Source organism: Macrotis lagotis, chromosome 1 (genome assembly GCF_037893015.1).
Source record: "Macrotis lagotis isolate mMagLag1 chromosome 1, bilby.v1.9.chrom.fasta, whole genome shotgun sequence".
Taxonomy (NCBI): Eukaryota; Metazoa; Chordata; class Mammalia; order Peramelemorphia; family Peramelidae; genus Macrotis; species Macrotis lagotis.
In genome coordinates this window covers 584,478,284-584,489,539 of record NC_133658.1, presented here as the reverse complement: position 1 = coordinate 584,489,539, position 11,256 = coordinate 584,478,284, and the positions used below count along the sequence as shown (strand labels likewise).

The 11,256-nt window shown below is 43.1% G+C and overlaps 1 protein-coding gene across 3 annotated transcripts in view; it reads left to right on the top strand.

Moving 5' to 3' along the window:
* The first annotated feature begins 7,037 nt into the window (after positions 1-7,037).
* The window catches only part of RYK (receptor like tyrosine kinase), a 104,383-nt gene continuing 100,164 nt past the window's right edge, over positions 7,038-11,256 (top strand). For all 3 annotated transcript variants that reach the window (XM_074214808.1, XM_074214807.1, XM_074214809.1), the window contains exon 1: positions 7,038-7,341. In XM_074214808.1, the coding sequence (XP_074070909.1) occupies positions 7,053-7,341 (289 nt within the window). In that variant the 5' untranslated portion in view covers positions 7,038-7,052. The remainder of the gene's footprint in view (positions 7,342-11,256) is intronic.

The window sequence follows — 11,256 nt, the reverse complement described above, 5'->3', positions numbered from 1 at the left end:
TCCTGTATTTGGAGATCAAACTTTCTGTTCAGCTCTGGTTATTTCAATAGGAAAGTTTGAAAGTCCTCTGTTTCATTGAAAATCCATCTTTTCCCCTGAAAGAGGGTGCTCTGTTTTGCTGGGTAGTTGTAAACCATGATCTTTGCCTTCTGGAATATCATATTCCAGATCCTATAAACCCTTAATGTAGATGCTGCCAGATCTGTAAAGCCATGGTAGTTGAATTGCTTCTGGCAGTTTTTGGTATTTTCTCTTTGACTTGGGAGCGTTGGAATTTGGCTATAATAGTCCTGGAAGTTTTGCTTTTTGGGATCTCTTTCAGAAGATGATTGGTGAATTCCATCAATTTCTATTTTACCCTCTGCTTATAGATTCTCAGAGCAATTTTGCTATATTATTTCTTTTTTTCTTTTTTTATCTTTTGTATTTTTTAAATTTTCTTTTACACATTACTAAAATATTCTTGTTTAAGAGTAACATAATACCCCCTCCCTCACAAAAAATAAAACCTCATGAGAAATAAAGTAAAAGAATGAGAAAAAAACGTATTTCAGTTTTTGTTCTGATATCATCAGCTCTGTCTTGGGTGGATCACTTTCTTTATCATAAGTCCATCATAGTAGTTCCTTCCATATTTTTCCATAGTTGCTGTTGCTGATTGTAATTCCCTTCATCCATTCCTCCCCACTACCATCTATCATATTTTCTCCCCTTTCACTCTGTCCCTTTACAAAAATGTGCTGTGGGGGCAGTTAGGTGGTACAGGGGACAGAGCACCAGCCCTGAAGTCAGGAGGACCCAAGTCCAAATCCGGCCTCAGACACTCAACACCCATCCAGCTGTGTGACCCTGGGCAAGTCACCCAATTCCCATTGTCTTGCAAAAACAAAAACCAAACAAAAATGTATTGTGGAGCAGCTGAGTGGTGTAGCAGGCAAAGCACCAGCCCTGGGGCCAAGAAACCCAAGCACACATCCTACCCCAGAGACCCAGTGACCACCTGGTCCTGTGATCCAGCAACCACCCAGCACTGTGATCCTGGTCAGACCACCCAATCCCAGCACCTTGCAAAAAGTAAAAGAGAGAGAGAGAGAGAGAGAGAGAGAGAGAGAGAGAGAGAGAGAGAGAATTGTGTTATATCTGACTATCTTCTCCGATGATCTACCTCCTCTATCACCCACAACCCCCTCCCTTCCCCTCCCCTTCCCCATCCCTCTTCTCTCCTTTTACTTCTGGATGTCTGTACCCTATTAAGTGTATATACTGTTTCCTCTCTGAGCCATTTCTGATGAGAATGAAGGCTCTCTCATTCACTCTCGAATTTCCTCCTTCCATACCATTGCCAAAGCCACATGAAATATCTTGGTCTAGGCTCTTTTCCTGGTTGTGACTTTCAGGTAGTCCAATAATTTTAAAATTATCTTTTCTAGATCTGTTTTCAAGGTCAGTTGCTTTTCCAATGAGATATTTCACATTTTCTTCTAATTTGGGGGGGGGGGTTTGGAATAGTTTTATTTCTTCCTGATTTCTTGCAAAGTCATCAGCTTCCTTTAGTTCCATTCTGCATTTGAAGGAGTTATTTTCTTCAGAGAGCTTTTTTCATTTCCTTATCCAGCTGGCCAATTCTGCTTTTTTAAGGCATTCTCTCCTCATTTGCCTTTTGTGCTTCTTTTTTCCATTGGCCTAAACCAGTTTTTAACATATTATTTTCTTCAGTATTTTTTTACATTTTTTCACCAAGATGCTGACTTGTTTTTCATGATTGTCTGCATTGCTCTCCTTTCTCCCCCCACTTTTTCCTCTACCTCCCTTAATTGTTTTTCTTTTTTTTTAAAGGTTTTTGCAAGGCAATGGGGTTAAGTGACTTGCCCAAGGTCACACAGCTAGCTAATTATTAAGTGTCTGAGGCCAGATTTGAACTCAGATACTCCTGACTTCAGGGCCAGAGCTCTATCCACTGTGTCACCTAGCTGCTTCCCTTGTTTTTCAAAGTCTTTTTTGAGCTCATCCATAGCCTGATCCCACTTTCTATTTCTCTTGGAGGTTTTGGGTGCAGAATTTTAGATTTTGTCATCTTCTGAATCTTCCATGGGACAAAAGTAATTTTCTATGGTCAGAGTCTTCTTTTTCTTTTGTTTGCTCATTTCCTCATTCCATGCCTGATTTATCATAATTCTAAGGCCTTGGGGAGTTTAGGGGACAACCCACAGAGACTTTAATTCCTCCAACACCTTATGAGATGTTCTCTTGCCTATATTCAGGCCCTCCCCTCTGCCCTGGAGCTGTGAGGAGGGTTCCTGCTCAGCTATGGTGATGTGGGAGTTCAAACTACAACCTGGATTTGGGTGTGCACAAACAGTTGAGTCCCGCCCCAGGGAGAGCAAAGAGATGTCTGCAGTCTCCCCTGACCCCTTCCCATCTGTGGACTGCACTCTGGAAGTGCAGGCTGTCTTCCCTGATTCCTGCTGTAGCCCTGAGACAGGTGCTTGTTCCGCACTCACTCTAGTGTGGCAGAGTTCTCTTGCCACCCCTTCAAGCTGTTCCTGGTGATCCCTGGGCCAGGAGGTCTGGAAACCACCTCCTCTGCCACAGATCCAGGTGTCTCCAGGGGATCTAGGCACTTGGGTGGGCTGCAAGTGTTCACAGCAGCTTTTCCCAACCTCTGGTCCCAGTGAAACAGACCTTTCCTGCAGAACTTCTAAGTTGTCTTGGATTGGAAAATTGTATCACTCAGTCTTTCTGTGGATTCTGCCCCTCTAAATTTTGGCTAGAGTCATAGTCTGATGGCTTTTGGAGTTTTTTGGGGAACAAGTTTCTGAGGATTCCTGCCTTCATGCTACCAAAGGCTCTGCCTTTTGTCCTTCATTCTTTTTTTTTTTGTTTCACTTTTTTATTTTGAATTGACTGATATTAGTAAGCAATTAATAAATGCTTGTTGTTGATAAATATAGATGCACACATGATAGGTATAATAACTATAGGGTTGGAAGGCAAGACCTTGCAAAAATATCAGAGGCAGTAAGTTATTTAGTGAGGGAAAGAAACTTTGAACTGTTTTTCCCAAAGAAAAGTCAACTCCTAGAAGCTTAGTGTAATTTATCTGATTCAACTTTGGTTATTTTCATAGAATCATAAATCTAGAGTTGGAAGGTACCTTAGAGATTCCTTGATTTTATGATAAGAAAATTGGTTAGAAAGGTTAAGTAAGTAGCATAATAACATCATACAGGTAGACTATCAAACATTAAGTGTTAGCTGAGTGCCAGGCATTGGGAAAACAAAAAGAAGTTGGGGAAGGGTAAAAAATCCAAACCCAAAACAAATTAGTCCTGTTTGTCCTCAAGGAGCTTACAGTCTAATGGGGAAGCAATAACAAGGTAGGTTCAAGTAAGACATATATAGGTTAAATGGGCAGTAGTTTGACAGGGGAAAGCAAATGAAACCCGAGTAACTTTTCTGCAGAAAGGCTTTGAATGGAATCTTGAGGAAGTTTCAGGTGAACTTTGCACCCCACCCCTTATAATCTAAATATTTATTAAATATAAATTGTATCAAAGGCTCTGTCAGATAAAAGTAGGGAGAAAATCTCGGAAGTACTCATGGAGGAGAGAGGAGATAGAACTGTGTTTATAATCATACAATTTTAATTTTTTTTATTTTTTCAACTACATGCAATGTTATTTATTTTTTTAGGTTTTTGCAAGGCAAACAGGGTTAAGTGGCTTGCCCAAGGCCACACAGCTAGTAATTATTAAGTGTCTGAGACTGGATCTGAACCCAGGTATTCCTGACTCCAAGGCCAGTGCTTTATCCACTATGCCACCTAGCCGCCCCTGTTTGTCCTTCATTCTTGAAGAGGATCAATGACATCAGAGAATGCCATCTTGAATTGCAAGTGAACTGGATTTAAGTGAGGCAGAGCTGTGCAAAGTCACTAGCCCCATTTTTTCCTCCAGAGTCCAGTGGTAAGACATAGGTCAGGATTACTGATTGATGGCCCAGGATACAATGGGAGACCCTGGCCTTTTTTTTTTTCTTTTTTTAGTTTATTGGTATTTAGTAATGGTAGTTAGTGGAAGATGACTAAATAACACTGGTTCCACAACATACTTGTATTTGCAAAGTTTGTTGTTTTTGGAGCCCTGGAGTTTCAGTTAGAGTTCTAACTCAGACACTTAATAGCTGTGCAACCTTGGGCGAGTCATTTAATCTTAGTGTTCCTCAATCTCATCTGTAAAATGAAGAGATTAGATTTAAATGACTTTAAAGGTCCTTTTAATCTCTAAAATATTCAATCCTATGATTTTGTTTGATTCTGTAGGGCAGCCAAAAATAGTATTTCCATTCTATAAATGAGGAAACTGTTGGTGGCATTCAAATTTCTCTAAACTCAAATGTTATTCTAGTTACTTCACCAAGCTCAAGATAGAGACACAGCATTGCAAGAAGATGACAGTAGAGAAAAAAACCTTTCAAAAAGTAATTTAACATACATTTCTAGAAAGTATATTAATGTCTACCAAAAACAGTTGATTTTTTTTCCTGAAATATTTTTTTTGCAAAAAATTCCTCAACCTGAGTTAAAAGTACAAAATGATTTGCTGTTTGTACCAATGATAATTTTGCCACCTGAAACAGAGGGCATTAGATCCATTGGCCAATCTAGTTTAACCTCTTTGGTTAAACTATGTATCTATTTATGTATCTATCTATCTATCTATCTAAGCATGCATGTGTGCGTGTGCACACACACACACACATACACAATGATTTGCTGTTTGTACCAATGATAATTTTGCCACCTGAAACAGAGGGCATTAGATCCATTGGCCAATCTAGTTTAACCTCTTTGGTTAAACTATGTATCTATTTATGTATCTATCTATCTATCTATCTAAGCATGCATGTGTGCGTGTGCACACACACACACACATACACAATGATTTGCTGTTTGTACCAATGATAATTTTGCCACCTGAAACAGAGGGCATTAGATCCATTGGCCAATCTAGTTTAACCTCTTTGGTTAAACTATCTATCTATCTATCTATCTATCTATCTATCATCTATCTATCTATCTATCTAAGCATGCATGCATGTGCACACACAGACACACACACACACAATGATTTGCTGTTTGTACCAATGATAATTTTGCCACCTGAAACAGAGGGCATTAGATCCATTGGCCAATCTAGTTTAACCTCTTTGGTTAAACTATCTATCTATCTATCTATCTATCTATCTATCTATCTATCTATCATCTATCTATCTATCTATCTATCTATCTATCTATCTATCATCTATCTAAGCATGCATGCATGTGCACACACAGACACACACACACACAATGATTTGCTGTTTGTACCAATGATAATTTTGCCACCTGAAACAGAGGGCATTAGATCCATTGGCCAATCTAGTTTAACCTCTTTGGTTAAACTATCTATCTATCTATCTATCTATCTATCTATCTATCTATCTATCTATCTATCTATCTATCTATCTATCTATCTATCTATCTATCTATCATCTATCTATCTATCTATCTAAGCATGCATGCATGTGTGCACACACACACACACAATGATTTGCTGTTTGTACCAATGATAATTTTGCCACCTGAAACAGAGGGTGTTAGAGCCATTGGCCAATGTAGTTTAACCTCTTTGTTTTATATGTATATATGTGTGAAATTTACATACATATATCATACATATAGACAAACATGTATACATTTTTGTGCTCTCATACCCCCCAAAAAACCAAAGCGAGGAATGAGAGGAAATGTTTTGGACTCGGTTCTTAAGAAATGGTGGAAGGTGCCAGAGGGTAGGAGCAAGTTAGGTGTGGTAGAGCACCCATACCCCAAAAGTGGATAACCCATGTGCCAACAGTCTTTAACCCTAAGAAAGTGGTAGAGGCAAGAGAGGGACCCGGGTCCTCTGATTCCACAGCTCTTTTCACTGCAGTGTAAATGGTGGAAGCCCTGAGAAAAGAGTACGGGGTTAGCAGTGAAGGAGCGAGCGGACTAAAACGCCGGTTCTGCTGACGGTGAAGCCATGCACAAGACTCCTGGGCTGTCTGGCCCTCAATTTACTCATCTCTGTGTGATTATGAAGGGCCCTCCCTGCTCTGACTCCTTTTTCCCTCTTGGCCACACGATGGGTGATGGCATGAAGCCTGCACATCCAATAATTAGGTCCGGTAGGTCCAAGTGCATTGCAGTACAGTCAGCCGTGAGGAGGTAAGAATGAATGGGGAGGATGTGATGAGAGTCGGGAGGCTTGTGGCTCTTGCCAGGTGCTGCCCGTTGGCAGTCGGGGGCGCAGGAAGCTTCCCGAGTCGCCAGGGCGCGCTGCCCGGGTACGGGAGAGGGGTCCGGGCGGCGGGCACCTCGGCCCCCCACCTCTGGGCAGGGCCAGGCTGGGCCGCCCCCCCGCCGCCCGGGTCTCGCGTCCCCCCCCCCCCTCCGGCGCCCCCTCCTCCCGTAAGACTAGAGCAGCTCGGGGTCTCCCGGGCCGCCGCGCGGGACAAAAGCTGAAGGGGGAGGGGAGAGGCCGGGCGGCGGGGGGGGGGCAAGCGGAAGGAGGGGTGTGCGGGGAGGCGCCCCCGCCCCCGGCGCTCCGCGGGCCAAGGGCAAGGTCCGCCGCCGGGCCGGGCGGGGGCGAGCCGGGAGAGCCAGCGGCGGGCCGGCGCGTGCTCGTCCCCGCGAGGCGGCGGCGCCGCGCCCGCGCGCGCGCCCCGGCTTGGGCCCGCCCCCGGCGGCCGGATCTCCGGAGTGCGAGGCGGGCGGCGGGCGCGCGGGGACCGGAGAGGATGCGGCCCAGGCGGAGGCGCGCCCCGGCGGTTTGAAGCGGCGGGCGGCTGCCACGGGCCGCGGAGATGAGCCGGGGGGCCGCCCCCGGCTCGGGGCTGTGAGGGGCTCGGGGCCGGGGGGGGGCGCCGGAGCCGAAGAGGAGGAGGAGGAGGCGGCGGCGGCGGCGCTGCCCCTTGTCCCCGCGCCCCCTTCCTCCTCCTCCTCCTCCTCCTCGGAGCCCCCGGGCTCAGCCATGAGCGGGGCCGAGCCGCCGCCGCCGGGCCTGGGCCGGGGCCGGGGCCGCCTCCCGCTCCCCGAGCCGGGCCTCGGCCTGCGGGCCCCGGGGCTCCTTCCGCCGCCGCCGCCGCCGCCGCTGCTGCTGCTGCCGCCGCTGCTGCTGCTGCTGCTGCTGCCCGAGCCGGGGGCCGGGGTGCCCGCCGCCGCCGCCGCCGCCGCCGAGCGGTTCCCGCTGCCGCTGCCCCCGGCCGTGGGGCCCAGCGTGAGCCTGTACTTGAGCGAGGAGGAGGTGCACAAGCTGCTCGGTGAGTGAGACCCGCGGCCCGCGCGCCGCGCCCGCCGGGACCCGCGCCGCTAGCGCTAGCGTGGTGGCCGCCCCCGGGGCAGGCACTTGTCCCGCTCTCCTACCTGCGCCCCGAGCTTGGCAGCGGGCGGCCGTTCCGCTTCCTTCCTGCGGAGCCCTCCTTGTCTTTAGGGCGCTTTCTACCACCAAAAATTCAAATGCTAATTTTTTTCACTTCCTAAAAACATGAATTCCCCCCTCCTTCCCCCTGCTAAAAAAAGAAAAAAAGGGAAAAAACACCCCAGTAACGAATATGCCCCCTCAAGCAAAACAAGTTTCCCACATTGGTCTTGTGCAAAAATGTGTCTCGTCGTGCACTTTTAGGACTGTTCCTCACTGTCAGGAGGTGGGGAGCGCGGCATTCTTCCAGTCTTGTGGAATTATTCACCAACATTTAAGATGACCAGACTTTCTCTCCTTGCCATGCTGGCTGGGAAGTTCTGTTGGTTTTCTCCTCTGCTCGGTAGTTGAGGAGGAGGGTACCCTTGGATTGCAGCTTGTGGAGATCCTAGCTCCTCCCTCGATTTAAACACACACACATACTCATACATTTTTCCCGTCCTCACCCCTATTCCCCCCCATAAAACTCACTCTTCCCCTTTCAGAAGGTGAGAAATCTCTACCAAGATCATGGCAGTCTCTTTTCTTTCAGATTCTTTTATATCACAGCCTAGGAACTAACCAAGCAAACTTCTCATCCAACTCTGTAATTTCTGACAAGATTTACTCTAGAGTCTGTTATCCTTTAGAAAATAGAGGCTAAGGGACTCTTCTCTTGGGAATATTTTACTCAGGGGCTTGTTTCACTTAAAGTTACTTACTTGAACCTATCTTCCCTTATGAGATAAATGTAAAGTCTTTTCTCAGGCTCTGCTCCAAAGTAAGGTACACATTCTTTTCTTCCATACTTGACAATATTTCTTAGACACTTACATTAAGACCCTGGATTTCAAATACTCCATGAGTGATTTTAACATGCATCAACAGAAGAAAAATTCATTTTGGTCTCAACTTCCAAACAAGTGTTAAATTCAAGTCAATTCTCCTACTTCCATAATACTGACCATCCCAATTCTCATTTCCTTTTCCAACTAAGATTGAAAGGCACTTTGGTGGAGTGGATAGATTAACATTCAGGCAACTAAGACTATGTATTTCAGAGCAAGTGTTTAATCTGCATTGGTAGGAGTTTTCTCATTCAGGGAGTCTCCTATACTACTGAAATCATAGGTATCTTCTTCCTAACATCCACTACCCTCCCCACTTCAAACAAAAACAAGAGGACCACAAAGCAACAAGAAGGCTTAAATAGGAATTTAGAAAATTGATCAATAAGTTGCTTTTAATTGTGAAAAATTATTTTGCTTAAATTGAATCCAAGGCAGGATTTGTTGTCCAAATCCTGGTTTCTCTTTCAGAGTCTGAACATTTAAAAAAAAATCAGACTGATGATCTGACCAACTAAAGAAAAGTTAATTATGGAAAATCAAACAAAAGTTAATCTACAAACCTTGTATTTTCAGAAAATTAGTTTTGAATTCTACTTACATTTCTTTTTTGTATCATGTAGGAGCTGTCTTGTACTCATAGAATTTCATAATTGGACAGGATTTGAGAGATCATTTTGTTCATTTACAAATAAATTGGTCTTGAGAGGTAACCTATTACAACTAGGTCAAGGTCACACTACTAGTTAAGAATAGAACAAGTCTCCTGTTGTAGGACTCCTTCCATCACACTGAGCTTGAACTTTGTTGCCTTTTAGACTTATTTATCTATCTTATCAATTCTTTGAAGTTTATGGAAACTGATTGAATTGTAATTGCTGTCATCAAACTTTTTTGAGAATTCTTAAAAACTTTGATTTGTGCTGAATAATCAAGAAGGACATTTGTGGATTAGTTTTTGTGTATATGTGTGTGTTTTATACGATTCTTAGTTCTATTTTTATGAACAGAATTATAACTTAAACATTGTACTGCTTTAGTATTTGGAATGTAAGACAATGCTACTTAGTATACTGGGTGTTTTTAAACTTTATTCACATCATACAAGAAAAAGAGTTGTAGTTATGGAATATTAAAAACTTCTGTTTAAACTTTTTCCTTGAATTAAGCATATAACCTGTAGGTGAGATAAAGTAGACTAAAAACATGTACAATATTTCAATGATTACACTTTTTAAAAAAGTTACATGATTGCTTGTGACATCTGGTTTTTCTACCAATATTTTTTGTACAGGGTATTCTAAACTTATGAACAAATAATTGGAGCAGAAGTCTGTTCTGTAATTCATAATGCTTGGAAAATGATTGAATTTATATTATGCAATTTATTGCTACCTTCATAATACTATTTTAGCCTCCAAATCACCACTTGAAATGGAGAGGTTACAACTGCTGATGTCTGATACTCAGTACTTCTGATAAGCCAAGTTGGAACTTGGAATGCATTTCCTTATAGAAAGTATTGTAAATGATGGTTAGGTGTAAGTTGAAAGGATTTTCATGGACTGGCTTGTAAACCTAGTCACCATTTAAAATATTATTTGTGTGAGAAAATGTATTTTAAATTCTAAACAGATCACTTAGAAAAGAATTTACAGTCTGAGATAAAGAATTGAAAAAATGTACCACTCCTCCCCCTTTTAAAAAAGTAATGGAAAGTGTGGTTGTACATTATACTGTATGTTGATATATTGTTCTCCCTTACCCCCAAAATATGTTACTAAAGAGAGTTCAATGGATGGAAAGGAAGAAGATGCTTACACAAATGAAAGTGATATTAAACTAAAATTTTCAATAAGATAAAAAGAAACGAATTTCTAGAACACACACTCATTGATAAGCTGGAAATTACCAGATGAAATCATTCTCTTAACTAGAGTTGTCTATAATTTGGAGATCTTATAGCTATTTCTTCAAAATGCCAACGAAAGTAGAATTGCCATTAAATAGAATATTTTGCATTGTAGTAGAAAGTATGCCCAATAAGAGATGTGTGTGTGTGTGTGTGTGTGTGTGTGTGTCTCCATTCCATACAGGGAATATATTCAACCATTCTTTTACTGAGTGTGCAGAATGCTTGTAAGAGGTATGTGTGTCTGTCAGTGCATTTTTGAAAAGCAGAATTCTTATATTTTTTTTCTGAAGGAGACTAGGTGGGGAGGAGTGCTGGAATTACAGGATGATGTTTTTTGTCCTTTATTCTCGAAGAAGGTTCAGGGAAGGTGATGACAAGACAAGCACCTGAATTGGATTTGAATGATGTGCTAAGTCAGCAGCCTCACTTTCTCTTCCATCTGGGTCCAGTGGCCAGATTGGACAACTGGACATAGCCCTGGATGGGAGGCAGTCAGGATTAAGTGACTTTCCCAAGGTCACGCAGCTAGTAAGTGTCAAGTGTCTGAGGCTGGATTTGAACTCCTGACTACAAAGCCAGTGCAGTATCGACACCTAGCTGCCCTCAATTACAGGAGGTACAAGGAGGCAGCAGCTGCCAAAGGGATGGAAGGTGGCTTAAAAGTCTTTTGACTTTGTCAGATATTTAAATGATGAAATTAATGGACCTGAACTTAAAGGAGGACCACTGGACTTTTTCCATAGATTTAGAATTAAAGCCTCCTATGTATTTTGTTTCTTATTAGAATGTGAACTTTGTGCTTTTCTGTGTGGCCTTAGCACTTTGCACAGCTTTGTTACACATAATGATTAGTAGTCCTGTCCTGTCCTGTATTATCTTCTTTCCTCAGATTCCAAACCATTTTCTTTTGGGTTTCAGTTAGACCTTATACCACGTTAAAAGTGGAAAATTGGTAGTCTAAACAACCAGGTTGCCCCAAATTGATTACAGATAAGAGAATTTAAAACACCAAACC